This window comes from Sphaerodactylus townsendi, unplaced genomic scaffold, assembly GCF_021028975.2.
Source record: "Sphaerodactylus townsendi isolate TG3544 unplaced genomic scaffold, MPM_Stown_v2.3 scaffold_27, whole genome shotgun sequence".
Taxonomy (NCBI): Eukaryota; Metazoa; Chordata; class Lepidosauria; order Squamata; family Sphaerodactylidae; genus Sphaerodactylus; species Sphaerodactylus townsendi.
The window spans coordinates 468,273-492,316 of NW_025950440.1; the positions used below are offsets into that span (position 1 = coordinate 468,273).

The following is a 24,044-nucleotide window of genomic DNA, read 5'->3' on the forward strand; positions in this document are numbered from 1 at the left end:
CACTTACCAGGCTTCAAAAACAAGAGAAAAGGCAGATATCAGGCGGGACTTTGTTTCCTGATCAAGGAAACATTAAATGCCTCTTTGCAATATCAAGAGCCCTGCAACCCAATTGCACAGGCCATCCTGATGACCCTGAACAGCAAATCACTATTACTAATAAACACCTATCTACCTCCAACAGATTCGGACATTGACCTTAATATGCAATGGAATCAGCTCACAGACTATATCAACACTATGGAGCTGAAAATTCCAAACAATCTTTTCCTTATAATGGGCGATCTAAATGCTAGAATAGGCCTTGATGCTGCCTCGCATTCAGCCCAGGAAGAGGAAAGTAACAACTTAATGTTGTACAACCAAGGAAACATCAGAGACACCAAGACTAATAAAGGAGGTAAGCTACTAATTGACTTTTGCCAATCTCAAAATAAAATAATTCTCAACGGGTCAAATAAATTCCCCAATTCAGGAGGCTATACATACATCTCCACCAGGGGATGCAGCACCATTGACTTTGGCCTTTGCTCCCCTGAAACCATGGATCATATTCATGCCTTTGACATAGATAACCGAACAGAGAGTGATCACCTGCCACTAGTCATAGAATTCCAGAAGTTGAGACCAAATACTTTTTCCAACACTGAAACAACCAACAAAACAGATAGGGTGACTTATAAGAGGATCTACTGGACTACCAATACAGCTAATTCCCTGGCAATGCTTCTAAAATCAACGGCCTTCTCATATATGAAAGAAGCAATAATTAATAATGACAACTCCCTTGTGATGGATTATTTTACCAAAATTTCTACCGAACTATTCACCTTGGCCCGACCCACTCTTGTAAAGACGGGAGCTGGTTGGTTCGATGATGAATGTATTCAATCCAAAAGGCGTCTTTGAAAAGACTTTAAGAATTTTCTTAACCCTAATCATCATCTTACCCTGGCTTCTTATAAGGAATCAAAACAACTTCACCAACAAATCATTAAGGAAAAGAAAAAACTTCATCAAACCAAACAATGGCATATACTTCATGAAGCCCTGAATTCCAACAACAGCAAGAAATTCTGGTCAATTGTAAATGGCACTAGTAATCAAAATCACACAACAACTATCATTGAACAGCAATGGATACAGCATTACTCAACCCTCTTAACCGAACCCAGCAATTTCATTGAAGTGCAAAGCGAACCACAATTAACGGATCTCCCAATGTGGACCCCACCAGAGGCAAATGTACTATCGACTATTATAAAAAGTCTCAAGAAAAATAAGACGCCTGGACTGGACGGGATTCCCAGTGAAGTCCTGTCACCGAAAGGAACACACTGGAATGGTGGACCCCAATTTTTGGTTAAATTTGGTGTTCACTTTACATTGACCAATAATACGGTTCAATTCAGGAGACGTGGTTATCTCATCAATAATAATACCAATCCACAAAAAAAGGACCTACCAACGACATCCTGGAAACTTTTCGACCAATTAGCCTCCCTGTCCATTATCCGGGAAGAATTTATATACTAAATACCTCGAAAGTAAGTATGCTAAAAACATGGATGACTGAAAACAACATCACAGGCCCTGAACAAGCTGGGTTTTAAATCTGGAGAAAATCTACCATGGATCACTGCCTCCAACCCTCTACACTCTGGCGAAAACAAATATCCAATCCAAGGGTCAAGGGAAATTATAATATGCAGCCTTTTTAGATCGTGAGTAGTGCATTTGATACAATTTCTAGAAGTATCCTATGGTCAAAATTAACTTGTCTCCAAATGGAGCCATGATTACTTATGCTTATTAAGTAGAGATTATATAGCAACACCACTTGTCAGGGTCAAATTAGATCAAACTGTGGTACATTATCTGAAAAATTCCAATCACCAGAGGGGTCCAAGACAGGGGATGCGTATTGGCACCTCATCTCTTTAACCTCTACATAAGCGATCTTCAAAACCACCTTAGCAAAGTCAATGGCCATCCTCCTAAGGTTGGACAATGTCCGTTCCACTCGCTTCTCTATGCTGGCGATGCTGTTATTTTATCCCAAACATCAATTGGGCTCAAAAGATATCTAAGAGCTTTTGACTACTGTGATCTCAACAAACTAAAACTAAACAGTGAGAAGTCAAAAATAATGGTATTTCCCTCAAAAACTAGGCGTCCTCTTTCCTGGAAAATCAACAATATTGAGATCAAGCAGGTACAATCCTTTAAATGATTTAGGGATCACTTTTTCAATACAATCTAAAATGGTCCGCTTCATAGATCCTATAGCTTAATCTCATCAACCGGCGTATCATGTCTGGCAGTAATCGAATTTTACTACGGAAAAGGAAACCAATCAGTAAAAGCAGATATTAAAAAAATTTTTTCCAAGCAAAGTTGTTGCTTCTACAAATCACACTCTACGGCATCCCAATTTGGATATAGCGTTTCCAGCGAGATGTTGGAGACAAATCCAAAGCATATTTTCTGAGAAAAGGGATTTTTGGGAGGCCCGAATAGTGTCACCTATCCAACTTTAGGTCTCGAAGTTGGCCTATCATATGTGGAAACAGAAGCTTGGATTGCCACCATAAAGTATTGGCTCAAAATACGTTTTAGATCACTTGCAGGTGATATAAACTCAAACCTTTTTAAAGACAACTTTCAATTCTACTGGTTCCAGAAAGTCATTTGAGAACAAAATCAGAACCATAGGATTTGATTTGGACAATGTTGGGACTGATGGTGAACTGCATATTTTCAATCAGATCCGCTGAGAAAGACTGAGGGATCCTGGAACATCATCGTTTCTATCCAACAAAGACGGCTGTATGCTCTCCCAGCTCCCTCGGAATACAACCAAGTTACAGAGCAAGAGCTAAATATCTCTCATCTCTGTTATCCATTAATAACGCCGTGCATTCATGCTAGCACGCCTCAATATTTTCCCATCAGCGGAAACCTCAGGGAGATACCTCCAGATCCCTAAACATCAGAGACTATGCCGTTGCGGATGTGGATCTATAGAAACCATAACTCATGTTCTTCTGGAATGCTGTCTTCACAGTAACCTGCACATGATTTTAATTCACCCTCTGCTGCTTCCAAGACTTGAGCACTCCAAGTTCCAGACCACTCGCTTTCTGCTAAGTGACTGTAATCCATCGATCATCTTGGCAGTGGCTAAATTCTTGGAAAGCATTTTAAACACCCGTATTTAAATGTTTTAAAAGTTTTCTCTTTTAAATGGAAATAATTTATATGCCATTAAAGGTTAAAATGAAAATGAAATGAAAATGAAAATGAGAGCTCCGAAGAGATTAGCCCAAGGTCACCCAGCTGGCATGTGTGGGAGTGCACAAGCTAATCTAGTTCACCGGATAAGCTTCCACAGCTCAAGTGGCAGAGCTGGGAATCAAACCCGGTTCTCCAGATTAGAGCGCACCTGCTCTTAACCACTACACCACCTCAGAAAATAAAAAAAATATTACTCCCCCTCCCCAAAGATCTCAGAAGCTAAGTGGGGTCGCTTCTTGGAAGGAAGACCTCCAAGGAACACTCTGCAGAGGAAGGCAACGGCAAACCACCTCTGCTTCACCACTTGCTTTGAAAACCGCACTAGGGGTTGCTGGAAATCAGCTGTGCCTAGACAGCAAGTTATGCTCACAGTCTCTTTTTAAAATATTCCCAAGAATGTCTTTTATGGTTCAACCAGTTGAAATGTGCATTTGGCAATTCCCCCTTGAGCCTCACCAACAGATGGGGTATGGATATTTTAATGATACATTAATACCTAGGACAGTGGTGGCGAACCTATGGCACGGGTGCCAGAGGTGGCACTCAGAGCCCTCTCTGTGGGCACACGCAAACAGAGTCGCCCCACCCCCCACCCCACACACATCTAGGCTGGCCTGGGCTGCTGGGCTCGATTATTAGCATTAAAACTAATACCTGGTTTTGGGGAAGCAGTGTAGGTAACCCTGTTAAGCGCTGTTAAACCCCACTGATTTTCATGCGAAGTACTAAAGTGCAATCCTTTACCTGGGAGTAAGCTCGGTTGCTGGCTATGAGGCTTGCTTCTGAGTAAACCCTCCTAGCGTCATGATTCACCCGTTGGAAGAGTTGCACGGTTGCTACAAAGCAAAGCCACTGTCTACCACCGAGCTTACTCCCAAGTAATGCACGCCTCAAAGCCAACCGTTTTTTCTAAACTAAAACCTCAATATACGGGTTAAATTGCCGTGTTGGCCCTTTGCGATAAATAAGTGGGTTTTAGGTTGCCATTTGGGCACCTTGGTCTTGAAAAGGTTCGCCATCACTGACCTAGGAGATAACAGAGCAGCATTTGGGTTACCTGTGTGTAATGGCCGATTGCAGCACCCGTTGTGCTCCCAGTACCGTACTTGAAATCTTTCACCTCACTGTGCCAAGCATCAATCGCTTTAGGCCATGTGGTAAGCCCAGTTGACATGTAGAGATTTTCCCCACATGGCGTTCCGTCTAGAAGTGGAGAAAGGAAAACGTTCACAGAAACTGACATCAGCCGTACAAATTCTATCCCACACAAGACATTAATTTTCCAAGAACCAACAACTAAGCGGAAAAGAGTACTTTCTTCTCAATAATGACTTTACTTCTCACTTCTTATGGTGGGGCGGTGTGTGTGTGTTCTGTGTTGTGTTCTGTGTGTGTAATGTAACACCAATCGTTATCAGCAACCTCCTCGCTTTCCATCTAGTAGGCAGCTGAGGAGGGTTTTTATTCAGGATCCCAGTTAATTTACTGTTCTTTCAAATGTTGATGTTGTAGTCAATTTAATGGGTTTTAATAGACGTATCTTATTTATATTGCAAGCCGCCTTGAGCTTCTCATGGAAGAAAGGAGACTCGCATGTGTTTTAGGGAGCAGCAGTGGCGTAGGAGGTTAAGAGCTCGTGTATCTAATCTGGAGGAACCAGGTTTGATTCCCAGCTCTGCTTCCTGAGCTGTGGAGGCTTATCTGGGGAATTCAGATTAGCCTGTACACTCCCACACACGCCAGCCAGGTGACCTTGGGCTAGTCACAGTTTCTCGGAGCTCTCTCAGCCCCACCTACCTCACAGGGTGTTTGTTGTGAGGGGGGAAGGGCAAGGAGATTGTAAGCCCCTTTGAGTCTCCTGCAGGAGAGAAAGGGGGGATATAAATCCAAACTCTTCTTCTTCTTCTTTAAATAAATAAGTAATAAATAAAAAGCATTGATTTGTAACAAGGAGTAGGACCAATGTAGACACCTAGATTTATCCCGTTTCTCCTCCCTCCATGGCTGAGTATACAGAAGGCGTCTGTTGCTCAATGGGGCAAATGTTCGTCGTGGCAAGATTTCTTGTAGGGATGTGTTTCCTGAAGCCCCACTTTCATTTTCCTTTCTCTCTGCGGCAAGTGAGACCACTTCTAACACGATTTTAATTTGCTTTGCCAGGATAGATGTGCCAGTGAGCTCGGCTTTGACCCAGACATCTTGCCTCTGCCTACGGCCAGTCTTCCCCCTCCCTCCCACTGCCATCTGTGCCTTCTCTCCCCCCCCCTTCCATGTTGCCGGCTGCTTCAAGTCATAGTAAAGAAGCTCACTCACACAACACCGACTTCTAGTTCTCATATTCATCTATTGAGATATCAATATAATAATAGCAGAGAGTGCTTGGAAATAACAACCCTCTGCCCTCTTGTAGCAGCAACAGCAGCAGCAACAGCAGGAAGTGTACGTGTGCTTGGAGGGGGGGATGGGGAAGAGGATATCAGCTCCAGGATGGCCCCTTCTTTAGCAGCCTGTGGTCCAGGGAATTGCTTTGCCCCTTTCATGGAGGGGGGGAGGGGAGGATAACTTTTGGAACAGTAATATTGATATGAGTGCATATTAAAGGGTCAAGCCGGCAATCTTGATATCTGTAATGAGATCTGTGCCTTAAAGGATTAGTTGATGGGCAGAGTTAAGGCCCGGAAGAACTTTTTGCAGAAAAGCTCGAAAGAATGAGTGAGTGCCTCCTCACATGTAAACCAAGAAACAAGAGGAAAGCCCACTACGAGCCCACTGCTCAGAGAGGAGCCCTGAGGTAAGCATTCCTTGCACAATGGGCCCATCTGTTTCTCCACTGAACTTCCTTGCTGACACTGCCTCTCTCTCTCAGTGTCATCCTTGTCCCTTTGATGCCTCCTTCCATTCTCCACCTCTGTCTCCTCCTCTCTCTTTCCTTGTGTCTCCTCACCACAGCATCCCTTCTGCACCCTCTGGCCTCATGTCTATCTGCCTTATTCTATCATTGGGCTCCTTCTCTCTGGCAACAGCTACCACAACCAATGGCTGACGGTTGCCACTTCAGGCCCCATCTCGCCAGCACCATTCAGATGACTGGCAGGGGTCCTACCTGCCCTAAATTGAAGGCTCAGCCTGGGAGCCATTGGCATCACTTAAAGAAGTGATGGCATCGCATGGTTGAAGATGTGGGCACAACTCTACAGTTAAAAACAGCGAAACTTTAGCAGCAAAAACTACCAGATTGTGGCCCCACAGCTCAGAACACCCACAACACCCAAATAAAGAAAATAGTCCACTTCTGTTGAAACAATACATTTTGCTCCCTGATGGACTTCTGCTGTAATGCTTAGAGACAAATGGAGAGCTGATGTAACATCAGTTGTGTATGAAGATTTTTCCTCTGCTCAGTGGGCTTACTGAATACGCAATCTAGTGTCTCTTTTTAGGGCCACTTTGGCCATGGTCCTTGTGCTTGTTGAAGAATGAGATGAGGTCCAAGCCTTGACATTCAACACGGGTTTTGTGCCTCTGAGACTCAGGGCTTTTGCACGTTCTCGTTTTCCTTGCTTCTGTGTTCTTGTTTCTTCAGGGTTTTTTGTCCCCCCAGTTTTACTCCCTGTAGTGGTCGCTTCAACATAAAATAGCTCAGAAGCTTGTAGGAAATTAAAAGGTCAACTATTGGATAGAGAGTTCTCTACCCGAATCACCGCAGCCAAGAAAACGTGCCCCCCCCCTGTATTTTTCTCTCCCATTTGAACGGGGCCACTTGGCACACTACCTGTATTGCTTAATAAACCCCGTTCAAAGGAGAGCCATAATGCTCGCCAGGTTCAATGTTATGCCTTCTGCCTTGTTGCATGGCAGATTTAATAAGCAAGAAAAGGCTAAAAGATTGTGCCCATGTAACAACGGCTCAGTTGAATCTCTGGCCCACCAATTACTACACTGTCTCAGATTCAAGGAAATCAGATCCAAGCATGTGAATCTTACTCCTTTACATTTACCCCATCTCCCCGATTTAATTAGATTGCACTACTTGTTGGACAACCCTGATCCTTCTCTCTGTATGATAGTGGCAGACTTTCTCCTGGAAATTACCAAACGCCAGTAGATTTCCTTCGACCTAACATTTATTTCCTGTTTTGTATATGCTTTTTAATCCGTTTTTATTATTGTTGTACTGTTGTCTATGCCAATAAAGGCTTGCTTCTTAACATTAAATAGCTTTAAATCCAGCACACGTCTCCCTGCAGATTTAAACGGCCAGTTTTAAAGGTGGATTTAAAGCTGTTTGGTGTAGAATTGACCACCAGAGGGAGCAAAACACATGCAGAATTGAATCCGAAAATGAGAATGCGAAAAATACCCTTCTCTTCTCATGACTGTGGCATGCAGGTAATGCCTCCCCCCCCCCTCCATTTTAAACACCGCCCAGAGCCCCTAGAGGATGGGGCGGTATAAAAGTTTAATAAATAAATAAATAAAATAAATAAATCTCCTGTGTTTGGGGTCCCTTTACCATCTATGGGACCCTTCCCCCCCCCCCCCGGGAGGGTCTCAATAAGGATTTTATTGCTGACGCTGTTTTATTATGCTGACCACTGTGTTTATTTTAATGGGTTTTAAATTGTATGTTGTATAATTATGTTGTTCACCGCCCAGAGCCCTTTGGGGGTAGGGCGGTATAAAAAACTCAACAATAAATAAATAATAAATAATTTTTTGTTTCCTCAAACGGCACCAATAGTCAGTCTGAGGAAGCTAAAATGGTTTTGGGAACAAGGTTGAATTTTCTTCTCATGGCCGCACGTTTGTCTGGAAGGCCTCATCTGTCAACAACCACAGGAGCTTTGTATGTTGTGAAGTGACTCCTTTGGTCCCACCTGCCGCACAACATGGGCGTGATGATACGGAACTATTTACTGCGGTTTTTGTGCTCTCCGGCGCTCCATAAATACTAATAATGGGGAATAAGTAAATAAATAATGAATGAACATCCCAACCACACCTCACAACACTGGTAGTCTTGGCAGTGGCGTATCTGCCTAGGGACAAGGGGTACCCCTTGTCACCGGGCGCCACTCTTCTGGTCACATGCGATGAGTAAAATCATTTGCACGGTGACCAGGAAATACTGATGTCTCGTCATTTTCGTGCCTGCGACCCGTCTGAGGCATGCAAAAATGATGAGACAGCAGGACTTCCTGCTGCCTCCAATCCCCCTCAACCCTGCCCTGGACTCCCGCTCCCTCCTGCCTCCCCTGCCAGAGGGACTCCTAGCCAGCAGCCTGTGGCTAGCCAGCTTGTCAGCGGCCTACAATCTCTTCTTACCTCCCCTCCCGGAGACCTTCTTTTTATAAGCACTGAGGGCTTTGAGGGGTGGGGGGTTGGGGAGCAGGATTGGAGGTGGGACTTCCCATCCCAAGGCCCACCCCCCCCAGCCTCAGTACCCACAAAAGAAGGTCTCCGAGGCCGGGGCTGCAGTCTCTTCTGGCCTGCCCGGTGATTCCCAGCCAGCAGGGGGCGGGCACCTAAACCTTGTCCATGTCCATGGTGACATGGGCATTGTCCTAGAGCAGTGGGGGGTGAGCCGAGAATTAATGGAGCAGGGCAGGGGCGAAGAGACTGGAAGGGTGTCCTGGAGACATTTTTCTCCGGGTGCCATTTACCCCTGGTACACCTCTGCTTCTTAAATGAAGAAAGAAATATGGCAGGACCCGACCCTGGCTAAGACATTGAAAGGTCGTGAACAAGGGGGGTGGCTACCTCCACTTGAAGGGGCCAGGCCAGATTGGGAGGCTGAGGGGTTACACCTCAACTGGCTCACAGGCCTACCGATAAGCCCCCCCTCCTGGGGCCAGATTCAGCCCGGAGTTGCATGTTGAACACCTAAGCTCGTAAAGCAATATATTTATGGCGCACCAAAGTGCTTGCATAACCAAAGAAGTTTGGAGGGAGAGGCTTCAGCAGTATTTTCCGTCTCTGGGAAATCATGGCAAGCGATCTGTGACACAAAAGCGCCAAACATCTGAGTGCGTTGTGCCTGCTGCTGGCATTTTCATAAGCGAGGAGCCTGCTCTCTCCGGGGTGGCTGGAGGCGGACAGCTGAAATTGCTATTGGACGTTGCTCCTTCCTGAATTGACTTTTTCATTAACAGAAGCACAAGCGGCGAAGGGGGAAAGGAAATGATGGAGAAATGGGATTTTCATTTTTTAGAAAACCAAGCCTCTATCACTTGAGGACACCAAAGAAGAACATAAGAACTTAAGAACGTAAGAACTAGCCTGCTGGATCAGACCAGAGTCCATCTAGTCCAGCTCTCTGCTACTCGCAGTGACCCACCAGGTGCCTTTGGGAGCTCACATGCAGGAGGTGAGCTGGGATGGCCTTCTGCTGCTGCTGCTCCTGAGCACCTGGTCTGCTAAGGCATTTGCAATCTCAGATCAAAGAGGATCAAGATTGGGAGCCATAGATCGACTTCTCCTCCATCAATCTGTCCAAGCCCCTTTTAAAGCTATCCGGGTTAGTGGCCATCACCACCTCCTGTGGCAGCATATTCCAAACACCAATCACATGTTGCATGAAGAAGTGTTTCCTTTTATTAGTCCAAATTCTTCCCCCCAGCATTTTCAATGGATGCCCCCTGGTTCTAGTATTTTGAGAAAGAGAGAAAAATGTCTCTCTGTCAACATTTTCTACCCCCTGCATAATTTTATAGACTTCAATCATATCCCCCCTCAGCCGTCTCCTCTCCAAACTAAAGAATCCCAAACGCTGCAGCCTCTCCTCATAGGGAAGGTGCTCCAGTCCCTCAATCATCCTTGTTGTCCTTCTCTGCACTTTTTCTATCTCTTCGATATCCTTTTTGAGATGTGGAGAAGAAGAGGAGTAGTAATAGTGGTAGCAGTTTGTATTTTAATCCCCCGTTTCTTTCTTGCAAGGAGACTCAAAGGGTATGACAATCTCCTTTCCCTCCCCCACAACAACAAAAACCCTGTGAGGTGGGTGGGACTGAGAGAGCTCTGAAGAACTGTGACTAGCCCAAGGCCACCCAGCTGGCCTGTGTTGGAGTGCACAAGCTAATGTGGTCCACCAGATAAGCCTCCACAGCTCAAGTAGCAGAGCTGGGAATCAAACCCGGCTCTCCAGATTAGAGTGCACCTGCTCTTAACCACTGTACGAGGCTAGCCCACACTATAACCTGCCAGGCAATTTGCTTGCGAGAGCGATCCCATGAAACCTTCGATCCCAAACGTATAGGGTGAAGTACTCTCCGCCGGCCACAATGATGCTCCGTCCCCGGAGCTGCCTCCCTTCTCTTGCCATAGCAATTACCAATTCGGGAATCATGCAGCGTAAAGCAGCAGAACGACTTTGGCAGCAAGAGCCGGGAGCATCACTCTGGACAACTCCAGGGTGGTGGTGGGATTCAAATAATTTAACGACCGGTTGTTTACAAGCACCATTTAAACAACCAGTTCTGCCGAAGTGGAGCGAACCGGCTGAATCCCATCACAGCTCCAAGGTGTCTGTTATGGGGAGAGGAAGGGAAAGTGGTTTGTAACCGGCTTTGAGACTCCTTACAGTTGAGAAGAAGCCGGGTAGAAATCCAAACTCCTCCTCTTCTTCTTCAGTACAGCCTCATTGAAGGGGACCTCCCCATAGGCATAACAAAGACCATGAAGAAGAAGAAGAAGAAGAAGAAGAAGAAGAAGAAGAAGAAGAAGAAGAAGAGGAGGAGGAGGAGGAGTTTGGATTTATATCCCCGCTTTCTCTCCTGCAGGAGACTCAAAGGGACTGACAATCTCCTTGCCCTTCCCCCCTCACAACAAACACCCTGTGAGGTGGGTGGGGCTGAGAGAGCTCCGAGAAGCTGTGACTAGCCCAAGGTCACCCAGCTGGCGTGTGTGGGAGTGCACAAGCTAATCTGAATTCCCCAGATAAGCCTCCACAGCTCAGGCGGCAGAGCTGGGAATCAAACCCGGTTCCTCCAGATTAGATACATGAGCTCTTAACCTCCTACGCCACTGCTGCTCTACATGAAAATGTAGGCAGCAGAGCTGTATGGAGGGGAATTGGCATCCTCTGGGCGCACACACCTCTCCCCCATGGGTCACAGAGCCCCGCCACTAAAATAGGCTAAAAAAGGCCGGTAGGTGAGCGAACGAGGGGGGCCTCACCTTGTGCGGTTCCTGAGTTCTGTGGCTGGTGGCAGCGGTGATGTGAGCGGAGGGGAGGGCACACACGCACTGACTCGCCGGTCACATGGGTGGATGATTTTACACTCCCCCGCGTGACCGGATGGTGTGCGCCTGCGGATATTGGAATATATGTCACCAGGCAGATACGCCTCTGATAGGCAGACATACAAATGAGACCTGTGTAGAAAGCCCTCTGAAGAGCCAAAACAAAGGAAACATTTGCTTAATGACGTCAGACCACCTGAAACTGTACAGAACAGCACAAGCAACGTAAAAAAAAAACCCCAAACCCTGCCCCGAGGAGCTTGCAAAAGCTGGCAGGGGGAGAGGGCGCTTTCTTGCCAGTCAAAGATGAGCTTGGGTGCTGTGTGGTTTCCGGGCTGTCTGGCCGTGTTCTAGCAGCATTCTCTCCTGACGTTTCGCCTGCATCTGTGGCTGGCATCTTCAGAGGATCAGATAGATCCTAGAGATCTATTTGTTGCTGATAGATCTGAGAGAGCTGAGAGATCTATCAGATCCTCTGAAGATGCCAGCCACAGATGCAGGCGAAACGTCAGGAGAGAATGCTGCTAGAACACGGCCAGACAGCCCAGAAACCACACAGCACCCCAGTGATTCCGGCCGTGAAAGCCTTCGACAATACAAAGATGAGCTTGTTATTAAATTTTTTGGGGGGTGGGGGAGATGATCTCTGAGAGAGTTCCCCAGCTGGAATTAAGAAGCGGGGCCTTAGCTGAAACACAACTTCCGGTTTTTAACTGCTAAACAGATACTGGATATAAACAGCATGTGAGAGAAAGGAGCAGAGAGAGAGAGAGAAAATAACGCAAATCATACCCGCAGCCAACGCCGTCAGCCGGCTGTGCAAAATGACTCTGTTTGACAGTGGCAACAGCAACAAATCAAATGAGCTGTCTTTCTTTCCACTGGAGGGGGGGGGGATTTTCTTTTTCAGTCAAATATCCACGATGTTGACCTTAAAATCTACAGGACAACTACATGTTCCAAAAAGCTATCTTCCTGTCTTGTCACACTTTAGGGTGAGGCCACCCGTAAGTCCACAGGATCACTCATAATTTCCAACCTTTTAAACACCGATTTCTATCTATTATTTTTATTTATTTATTTATTTATTTATTTAATTTAATATACCGCCCCATCCCCGAAGGGCTCTGGGCAGTGTACCACATAAAACCATAGATAAAAACATCATACCAAGACTTCCATAAATATAATAAAACAACGGTTGTGTTCTAAGATGGCCTCCCTCCTAAACCTAATCCTCCTAGGAGGGGGAGGGAGAGATAGTGGGTCCTGATGGTATTAAGGACCCATATATCCAATTAATGGGTCCCGATGATATAGGGGAGGGGGGCACACTCAGCGGCTGGTTTCTCCAAAAGCCCGGTGGAACAACTCAGTCTTGTAGGCCCTGCGGAAATCACCCAGATCCCGCAGTGCCCGGACAGCTGGAGGGAGAGCGTTCCACCAGGCAGGGGCCAGAGCCGTAAAGGCCCTGGCCCGAGTGGAGACCAGCCGCATCATTGAGGGGCCAGGGATCTTCAGTAGGTTGGCCTCTGCTGAACGCAGAGATCGAGCTGGGACATATGGGGTTGTTGTGGGTTTCCTGGCGCTGTGTGGCTGTGGTCTGTGTGGCCATGGAACCTAGCGCTGGTTGTTGTGGGTTTCCTGGGCTGTGTGGCTGTGGTCTGGTAGATCTTCTTCCTAACGTTTCACCTGCATCTGTGGCTGGCATCTCCAGAAGTCTATCACAGAGAGAAGTTTGTTACCCATTGAATCCGGCCGTGAAAGCCTTCGACAATCTATCTAGCGCGTTTATCGTGAAGCCCTTGGTCTCTTCCCCCCACCCCAAACTCCATATTAAAGGGACTAAATTAGGTTCGTGGGGAGGTGTAAACTATTAGTCTTGGGATCTGGGACTCTTGCTGAAATGGCCATTTAGGAATATATGGAATTTTAAAACCTAAGTAGTCATTATTGGAATTTTAATGTCTTTGCTTTAATGACTGTAGGCTGCTCTGAGCCTGGCCCTGGCTGGGACTGGTAGGGTAGAAATGTAATAAAATGAAATAAATGTTCTCTTATCTCTCTCCTACAGGAGAAGCTGCTAAATCCAGAGTCAGATCCGGTTATTCAATCAGCGTTCCCTCCTCTGACTAGCAGCTGCCTTCTGGGGTTTCAGGTAGATGTTTTCCGAAACCATCTGCCTGATTTTATTTATTTATTTATTTATTTATTTGTTTGTTTGTTTGTTTATTGATTGTTTCGATTTCTATACCGCCTGATCCCCGAAGGGCTCTGGGCGGTGAACAACAGTGTCAAACAAGGAGCGAATCATACACAAGAGAACAAATACATAGGCTCCATCCAATTAAAAGCAATAAAATATCTTAATGGAGCATCTTTTTTAATGGAAGATGCTCGGGGCGTATCTGCCAGAGGAACATGGGGGGGATTGACCCGGGTGCCGCCCATTAGGTCACGAGGGGGTGCAAAATCGCGCCCATCACATGACCTGAAAGAGCAGCCGGGCCAGGAGACTGTCTCCCCAGAGGAGGTAAGCGGGAGCAGGGGGTGCGGAGGGTGGGGTGGGAGCATGTTTTGCCCCTGGGCGCCAATTTACCTCGGTACGCCTCTGAGTCTTGGGCTGTCTCCCATCCAAATATCTGCCAGGGTGGATATGAATGCATGCTGATATCTGTGAGCATACGCAGCTTTACTCACCGATGGTTCTTTGTGTTACCGGGCTATGCTGGAAAGTGCACTCCTTTGCCCAGAGTTGAGCCTTGTCGGCAGCGATTGGATCCCATTTCTATATGGGGGGGGGGAACCCAAACAAACAAATCCACAACCTGTTCACAAAACATAACATAAAAATGCACAAGATCCACATACTTTCCATCTTTCTTTGCGACTTTTACAGACCAGCCAAGATGGACACCCAAAATACTGATATATTTACTGTAGTTTTCAGGACCCGTAAAGTACTGTCCAAATGACACAGCAGCTGGGGTGTTAAAGCAGGATCTGGGAGACCCAGGTTTGAATCCCCACCCTATCCCCCCACTCCCCGTGGATGATGGGATGACCCTTCAACCAGTCACACAGCCTTCATCTAATCCAGTGAAGGCAAACCTGTGGCATGGGTGCCAGAGGTGGCACTCAGAGCCCTCTCTGTGGGCACGCGCAAATAGAATTCATCATGTGTTTGGGGGGAATCGTCCCTCCCCCCCTACACATCTAGGTTGACCTGGGCCGCTGGGCTCGATTATTAGCATCAAACCTAAGACCTAGTTTTGGGGAAGCAGTGTAGGTAACCCTGTTCAGCGCTGTCAAACCCCACTGATTTTCATGCGAAGAACTAAAGCGCGATCCTTTACCTGGGAGTAAGCTCGGTTGCTGGCTATGAGGCTTGCTTCTGAGTAAACCCTCCTAGGATCGTGATTCACCCGTTGGAAGAGTTGCATGGTTGCTTCAAAGCAAAGCCACCAACTACCACCAAGCTTACTCCCGAGTAACGCACGCCTCAGAGCCAACCGTTTTTTCTAAACTAAAACCTCAGTACTCAGTTTAAATTGCCGTGTTGGCCCTTTGCGATAAATAAGTGGGTTTTGGGTTGCAGTTTGGGCACTCGGTCTCGAAAAGGTTCGCCATCGCTGATCTAATCTATCTCACAGATTTGTTGTGGGGATAAAACGAGGGATAGGTGAATGTTGTAAGCATTGGGGGGAAAGGCAGAGTGGAGATGAAATAAATAAAAATAGTACTTTCAGCCTTCTCAACATGAATTCCAGAATCTCACCTCAGTTAACCCTGACCAAGTTTATGGTTTATGTTTACTGCAGTATCAGCAAATAAATAAAGGGCCCCATGGGGCAGAGGGGCAACCTGAAGTACTGGCAAAGCTCTGCTGAGGATCCCTCGCTCATTCCGCTCAGCATGATCCTTCCGCTCATCCGCTCATGATCCCTCCGCACCTCATTGGAGCACCTTCCTTATGAGGAGAGGCTGCAGCGTTTGGGACCCTTTAGTTTGGAGAGGAGGCGTCTGAGGTGGGATATGATTGAAGTCTATAAAATTATGCATGGGGTAGAAAATGTTGACAGAGAGACATTTTTCTCTCTTTCTCACAATGCTAGAACCAGGGGGCATTCATTGAAAATGCTGGGGGGAAGAATTTGGACTAATAAAAGGAAACACTTCTTCACACAACGCGTGATTGGTGTTTGGAATGTGCTGCCACAGGAGGTGGTGATGGCCACTAACCTGGATAGCTTTAAAAAGGGCTTGGACAGATTTATGGAGGAGAAGTCAATCTATGGCTACCAATCTTGATCCTCCTTGATCTCAGATTGCAAATGCCTTAGCAGACCAGGTGCTCAGGAGCAGCAGCAGCAGCAGAAGGCCATTGCTTTCACATCCTGCATGTGAGCTCCCAAAGGCACCTGGTCGGCCACTGCGAGTAGCAGAGAGCTGGACTAGATGGACTCTGATCTGATCCAGCAGGCTAGTTCTTATGTTCTTAGGGGAACCTACTGGAGATCCCTGGGCCAAAGGCGGTCCGGCTGGCTTCCACGAGGGCCAGGGGTTTTTCAGTCCTGGCCCCTACCTGGTGGAATAAGCTCCCCAAAGAGATCAGGGCCCTGGCCCTTTCCCCACTTACCTTAAGCCCTGCGCTACTCTCCTCAAGTAGGCCGGGGTCCCCCGGCACTCCCCACGAAAGGGGCGGCGACAATGCAGCCGCCCTGACGCTGCCGCTCTCGCGCCCCCTCAGCGTGCGGCATCCCTGGCGCTCCTCAAAACGGCGCCTTTTGATGACCCCGCACAGAGAGCGCAGGGTCGTGGGGACGCCCGGGCGCGTGCCAGAGATGCTGCACGCTGAGAGTAGCGCGCAGCAAAGGGCAGCAAAGATAAGTGGGGAAACGCCCTCTGCGGGACCTGAATGAGTTCCGCAGGGCCTGTAAGGTGGAGCTTTTCCGCCAGGCGTTTCCATCTAGCCAGCCGGCCTGAACTATTATCAACACTGGCCTCCCACGGGTGTAGTTGTGGGGTGGGTTTTTTTAGTGCCATCTGTCAGTTGTTTTAATGTTTTACTGATGTTTTATTGCTGTTTTAAGTTTGTAATCTTTTATTGTTTGCCACCCTGAATACTGTTGGGAAGGGTGGCGTATGAATATAAATATATAAATGAAAATCTGAGCATGAGCCGGAGGAAGTCGAGTTCCAGCAGCTGGCTCAGAGTTGACTCAGCCTTTCATCCTTTGAAGGTTCATAAAACGTGTTCCCAGCTTGCTGGGGGTGAAATGTAGACGATGGGGGGAGGCCATGGCAAACCCATCCGGTAAGCGTAGTCTGCCTAGTCCCAGTTCTCTCAAAGCCCTCTTAGTCCCACCTACTCGCAGTGGTGGCGAACCTTTGGCACTCCAGATGTTATGGACTACTGGCAGGGGCTGATGGGAATTGTAGTCCATAACATCTGGAGTGCCAAAGGTTCGCCACCACGGACCTACTGCCTCTCTTGATATGTCTCTCAAAGAGCGTTGCGCTCCCCTAGAAACAATTTGTTAGCGGTCCTTGGCATCAGAAGTGTCCAACTGTCCTCAACTAGAGCCAGGGATTTTTTTGGCCATGACCCAAGTCTGGTGGGATTCTCTGTCAAAAGAAACCAGGGCCCTGTGGAATCTGTCTCTGGGGCTTTCCCCACTCTTTTCCATCCCCCCTATGCCGCGCGCTGCTCTCAGCGTGGGGCATCCCAGGCGCGTGCTTGGGCGTCCCCACGCAGAGCGCGGGGTCATCAAAAGGTGCCCTTAAGAAGAGCACCTGGGATGCTGCGCGCTGAGGGGGCGTGACAGCGGCAGCGAACCTTTTCGAGACCGAGTGCCCAAACTGTAACCCAAACTGCAGCCCCTGTCGTGGGGAGTGCCGGGGGACCCCGCGCTACTCTCCTCAAGTAGCGCTGGGCTTAAGGTAAGTGGGGAAAGGCCCTCAATTCTGCAGGGCCTGTAAGACGGAGCTGTTCCGCCCGGCTTTCAAGTTGAGGACAACACAGTTTATGTTTCCCAACTTAGCTGTCCTCTCTTTCGCTTCCTTTCTCCCACTCCATTATCTGTTTGTTATCTGTTTGTTATTTGTTGTCCATTATCTGAGACTTGGGGAGGAGTTTTCCAAGCTCTCCCCTCCCCAAGCTGAGATTTTCTCAGGATCCAGCCAGTGGTGGGATTCAGCAGGTTGTTAAACCGGTTGTTAAAATGGCGCTTGTAAACAACCACTTGTTAAATTATTTGAATCCCACCATCGGAACCGGTTGTTAAATTATTTCAATTGCACCACTGGATCCAGCCCCAAATCTTCAAGAATTTCCCAACCAGGAGTTGGTAACAATACAAAGAAACCATAGTCGTGGTTCCTGAATCAAAGCTTAACACTGTTCTTGGATTGCATTGCTTTTGGGGGCATGGTAGAAACTGCAAACAATTTGCAACATATATTGTCCAAGGCTTAGACCAGTGATTCTCAACCAGGGTTCCGTGGTACCCTGGGGTACCATGAGCACGTCCCAGGGGTACTATGACAATGCTACCAGCCCCCCCACCGGAATCAAATGGATTTTGAAGGGGGAGGGGCTGGAAGCTTCATGGGCTCCCTTTAAACAACACTGAAAAACAGCATTGTTTTATTTGCCTAAATTTGGTGTGGATTGGGGGGGGGTAGATTTAAACGGAGCTCTCCCTTTAAATCCCCCCAATCCATGTCGAATTTAGGCAAACAAACAACGCGGCTGTCAATGCTGCTTTCCCTCCCCTCCCCCTGCTTGCCACTCCCCCCACCTACAGGCCAAAAACGGGAAAAAAACCTAAAAAATGCAAAAAAAAATCAAATGAACCTCAGGGGTACCCTGAGATATGAAGAGCGAGGTCAAGGGTACCACGATGTTGAAAAGGTTGGGAAACACTGGCTTAGACAACCAGAATCAATTGGCTGTTGTGGGTTTTCTGGGCTGCGTGGCCACGGTCTGCTAACAGAGGGACATGCCTCTGGAGCAAGGGTCTTCAAACTATGGCCCTCCAGATGTTCAGGAACTACAATTCCCATCAGCCCTGCTACTTGGCCATGCTGACAGAGGCTGATGGGAATTGTAGTTCCTGAACATCTGGAGGGCCATAGTTTGAAGACCTCTGCTCTGGAGAAACCAGCCAAAGATGCAGGAGAAACATTAGGAGCAAAAACTACCAGTCCGTGGCTGGGCAGCCTGGGAAACTCTCAAGAGCCAGTTGGCAATATGTATAACAAACACGGTGCACGTGTTTCCAGCAGGCAAAGGGTGAGGTTCCAGCGTGTGTCAACACACATCACACATTGCTTAAGCTTCTTCCCTTACCATCTTCAGCATGTTGCTGGCGCTTGGTTTCACGTTACGCCGGAAATCATTATGCACGTCCGTAATCTCCTTTTGCTGATCAGGACGATCCGTCGACACAGAAGCAATGTCAGGTTGCTAGAATGAGAGAGCAGCATGCAAATCTATCTTTTGCATCTCGTGATATGGTTCCAAAACTATGCATGCATGCATTCATTCTGATGTGCGTGATCTGGCGTTATTTCCCCATCTCTTAGAATTGCAGCCAAGGTGAAAACAAATACGCTTGGTAGATACAAAATGGTTAGAATGGCCTTTGGTTAATTGGATGGCCAATTTTAAATGGTGGTTTTAAGTTCTGATTTTTTTTTTTAGAGCTTCTATTCCTCTGGTAAGCCACTTTGAGTTCCGTAAATTAGCAAGGTGGCTAATAAATGTTTTAAATGTGATTCCATTACCCTTTGCAGCAGTGGCGTAGAAGGTTAAGAGCTCGTGTATCTAATCTGGAGGAACCGGGTTTGATTCCCAGCTCTGCCGCCTGAGCTGTGGAGGCTTATCTGGGGAATTCAGATTAGCCTGTGCACTCCCACACACGCCAGCTGGGTGACCTTGGGCTAGTCACAGCTTTTCGGCGCTCTCTCAGCCCCACCCACCTCACAGGGTGTTTGTTGTGAGGGGGGAAGGGCAAGGAGATTGTAAGCCCCTTTGAGTCTCCTGCAGGAGAGAAAGGGGGGATATAAATCCAACCTCTTCTTCTTCTTCTTCTAAATCAATAAATAAAAACAACGGCCTTCTCACAATAGCAGAAGTTCACGTGGAGCTGAACAGAGAACACAGTTAGGAGTTAATGGGTCTTTTTAGCCATTTGCGCATCAAGGGTTATTGCAACGGCACTAAATCCCCTCCTCAGTTGATTTCTGTGGGAAATCAAAGGGAACCATGCCTTTGCTTTTAAGTTGGGCTGCCGGCCTCCAGTTGGTGGGTGGGCATCTGTCTCCTGGGATTAAAACTGACTCCCAAGCAGAGGCGTACTGGCAACGGTGACATGAGTTAACCCATGCCTCAGGGTGCAATGTATTCGGTCATGTGGGGGGCACAAAATCGGCCCCCCACATGATCAGATGACTTCCTCGCGCTGCGGGTGCTGCTGGGCAGGGAAGAGGGGCAGGCCACAAAGCAGTTGGCTTCTCTTCCCTGCCCAGCAGCTCCAGCGGACAGAATCCCCCACGCCCGCCACCTCAGGGCTCCACACCGCATGGGGGGGGGTGCCTGGAGGGGTTTTTTGTCTCTGCCATTTGGCCCCCATTCACCACTTTTTCCAAATGACAGAGATCAGTTTCCCTGGAGAAAATGGCCACTCTGGACAATGGACTCTATTGCAGTATATCCTTCACACGTCCCACTCCAAACTCTTCTCTCCTCAGGCTCCACCCCCAAATCTCCAGATATTTCCCAAAGTGGAGCTACATATATTTTTTAAAAAATTGTCTTAATGTTTGTTTTAGGTATGAAGAGTGGCTAAGGGTGATGGAATCGAATTTGCAGAACCAGACCTTGGGCTAGTCACAGTTCTCTAAGAACTCTCTCTGCCCCAACTAGCTCACATGGTGTCTGTTGTAAGGAGAGGAAGGGAAAGATTTAGTAAGCTGCTTTGAGACTCCTTAAAGGTAGATAAAAGCAGGGTTTAAGAACCAACTCTTCTTCACCCCCTTGGGGCCGAAACTGGCCAGAAAATAGCTTGGAAAATAAACTACAGAAATAAATAATTTCTTTGCTGCATATGATCCAATGCAATGGTTGAAGCGCACTTACAGTCTTTTCAAGGGCCTGCGGTGTTGTCTCTGGATCTTCTTCAAACAGCAGATGGAGCTAGGTTTAGGCCAGAGATAGAGGATTTGCTCATTATCACCCATTCTGTTTTCTTTGGCTCAGTAGTTGTTACATTTTTTTTTGCTTCACTATATGTGTTCCCTTTTTGAAACCAGTGGGTAGGACCCAAACAGGCTTTCTAGTGTTAAAAAAGGTAGGACAGATTGTTTTGACCACGGAAAACCCCCCCAACCACTGGGGATCAGGGGATCTGTGGGAAGACCGGCTACCAATTTGAACCTCTCTTGTCTGCTCCAGGAAATTGACGTGTGGGTGTGGCAAGGGCTCTTGCGAGTGACTGAGCTTGCCACTTGCCACTTTGATCTGATATAGGGTTGCCAAGCTCCAGGTAGGGCCGGGACATCTCTGCAATTACAACCCAACTCCCGACAACATAGGCGTTTTCCCCACAGACAAAATATTCTGAGATACACCTGGGATCATATATTTCAGGGTGTTTTTATCCTGGTTTCTCCCTTCGCATGGCTACCCGTCAGCGCGTTCAGAGTGGGAGGAAGAACTCCAGTGAATTATGCACGAGCCCCTAGTTTATTTTCATTTTCCACATGAATGTTCACCTTCTTGTCATTTACAGAGTTTACGTAGATTCTGTTTTTCCGACATTCTGATTGGCTGCAGCTTAGGGGAGGGGAGAGCAGGAGGCGACGGCAGAAAAATAAACCGCCCCGTCTCTTGCGGTATTTGCATGGGAGCGGATCAGCGCGGGCTTTTTCAAAAGAACCGCCAATTTTATCGGTTTTTTGAAAGCTGCGGGATAAGACAAATCTCGTGCGGTGGACTCTATGGCATTATACCGTGAGGTCCCTTTGCTTTCCCAAACCCACCTTCTGCAGACTCCACCTGTGTTGAAATTCTACAACTGCCCCGCTAGAATGAGGTGCTTGCAGGAGCCATTTTGCAGCCCTTGAATGGGATTTTCCTTCCCTCTTGGTGGGTTCAGGATTCCAGCAGTACAATTCACGTGGCAACTCAGCATGACCAGACATAATTCTAGCCAGAGTTCAGCACTTTTACGAATTCCACAGATTTGCATGGGAGAAACTGCCAGCCCGAGACCTCTACCAAAGCCAACGGACTTACCTGTCCGGCAGACGGTCCCAGCACGGCAGCAAGACCTATCAGCAGCAGAACGGTCAGAGCCATCTCTGAAAACAAAAGACCGCACAAGCGTTTCCTTTTAGTTTCACTGTTGAGAGAACTGACCGGTTGAAACGTGGCACAGGCATTGTGGTTGTGGTCGGAATCCTCAAGATGGCCCCCAAGCCATATTTACTCTGGATTTCTCTCCTTTCCCTAACATGACCTTCACCTTCCTCAGTACCTTGAGCAGCCAAAACCACACAACTTACATTCCCCAGGGCCAACTTCTCTAGAAGAAGAAGAGTTTGGATTTATATCCCCCCCTTTCTCTCCTTGTAGGAGACTCAAAAGGGCCTTACAATCTCCTTGCCCTTCCCCCCTCACAACAAACACCCTGTGAGGTAGGTGGGGCTGAGAGAGCTCCCAGAAGCTGTGACTAGCCCAAGGTCACCCAGCTGCCGTGTGTGGGAGCGCACAGGCTAATCTGAATTCCCCAGATAAGCCTCCACAGCTCAGGTCGCAGAGCGGGGAATCAAACCCGGTTCCTCCAGATTAGATACACGAGCTCTTAACCTCCTACGCCGCTGCTGCTCCTCTACAACTAAGCCTTCAAAATCGTAAGATATCCCAGTGGCTCCTGATAACTCCCCCTCAGCACTGAATTCAGAGACACCTGGATATAAACAGTGCTTTCTGTTGGCACGTCTGGCAGAAGTCTAGCACGTTCTGGTTTTTGGCGTCTGCGATGGGCCGACATGGTATCTTCAATTGCCCGCGTCATCTGCAAGGCTCCATAAATGGCTGCCATGGGGACCGCTCCTCCACGCTCTGGCAGGCATCCCTGCCCTTGTGGCCGATGGCAATGAATGACAGCCGGGGTTGAGGCAAGGTTTAAAAGTTCACCCGCTTCTGTCAGGCGCATTAACTCCCACCAGAAAGATCTGGAGAGACAGGAAGCAAGAAAAGTCTCCCTGTAGCGCGCAGGTGTCAAACTCGTGGCCCTCCAGATGTTATGGACTACAGTTCCACGATGTTATGGAACTCGTGGCCCTCCAGATGTTATGGACTACAGATGTTATGGACTACAGTTCCCATCATCCCCTGCTAGCATCATGCTGGCAGGGGATGATGGGAACTGTAGTCCATAACATCTGGAGGGACGTGAGTTTGACACCTGTGCTGTAGCGGAAGGCTTTTTTCGTTGCCTTTACTCACAAAAGCGAGCTGGTAGTTCCTAGGGTTTTTTTTTAAATGAATGCAGGGAGGGAATCTGAAATTTCCAGATGATTTTCTAAAACAGCTCCCTGTGCAAAGCATTCCACAATGATCACCTCACGTGAGCACGGACCCTCGCAGCAAAGTCAGCCTCTTTCCAAGGAGCTGGTGTAGCGACCAAGTTGGGACACGCAGGAAGCACGGAGTTGCCTTATGCTGAACCACACCCTTTAAGGTCAGTATTGGGTAATCAGACACCTCTTTTTAATTGGAGATGCCCAGGATCAAACCTGAGACCTTCTGGGTGCCAAGGAGAGGGTAAGGACAGGGACTCCGTTGCAAACCTACTGTGGTTGGTGTTTAGATATTACTACATCGCTGTGTTGGGCAACCGCCCAACGATGTTCGATCAGTTCTTCAATGAGACTTTGGTGCTTCCTGGCAGGCCCGGCTTCAGCATAGACTGTCAGGAGGCCTATATTTAGGGGTTGCTTCTGCCGCAATACATTTCATTGAGGGGAGGGGGTTAAAGGGTTAATGCTGTTTCTAACTGTCTTTTCTAGCTGCTATGGGAAGTCTACAAGTCGCAGGTGTCTTCAAGGTCACGGACTGCTCTCCTTTATTGTTATCTACATGCATTCTCTGTCGGGCTCTCTTTCCCAGGCTTGGGGGGGGGGGGCTAGCCTGTGTGCTTTTAAGTGTTGTGTGATTTGGAGCTTGTCATTCTCGGCTTTGCCGTTTGCAGACCCATTCTTAAAAAATAAACTGCTGTTCTACACCACGAGTTTGTTTTTTACTGGGGGTTCTGACCTTCAGTGAGAGTTTTGTGCCTCCTGGCAGGCCTGTCTGTTACATACACTTAACATTGGGTAATCAGATGGCCAGTGGTTTCCCCAGGTTTCAGGCTGAGGTCTTTCCCATCACCTCCCTAACTGGAGATGCCAGGGATCGAACCTGGGCCCTTCCGTGTGCCAAGCAGGTATTCTGC

General features: G+C 47.8%; 2 protein-coding genes across 2 annotated transcripts in view; one reads left to right on the forward strand and one right to left on the reverse strand.

Moving 5' to 3' along the window:
* Nucleotides 1–21,904, reverse strand: part of LOC125425306 (cysteine-rich venom protein-like) — a 29,837-nt gene extending 7,933 nt beyond the window's left edge. Inside the window, exons 1-4 of the mRNA XM_048482911.1 lie at nt 21,842–21,904; nt 18,893–19,009; nt 14,239–14,326; nt 4,355–4,500 (exon numbers count right to left, since the gene is read on the reverse strand). Of these exons, the coding sequence (XP_048338868.1) occupies nt 4,355–4,500; nt 14,239–14,326; nt 18,893–19,009; nt 21,842–21,904 (414 nt within the window). The remainder of the gene's footprint in view (nt 1–4,354; nt 4,501–14,238; nt 14,327–18,892; nt 19,010–21,841) is intronic.
* A 682-nt stretch (nt 21,905–22,586) lies between these two features.
* Nucleotides 22,587–24,044, forward strand: part of LOC125425308 (serotriflin-like) — a 133,490-nt gene continuing 132,032 nt past the window's right edge. Inside the window, exon 1 of the mRNA XM_048482912.1 lies at nt 22,587–22,700. Coding sequence (XP_048338869.1) covers nt 22,587–22,700 — 114 coding nt within the window. The remainder of the gene's footprint in view (nt 22,701–24,044) is intronic.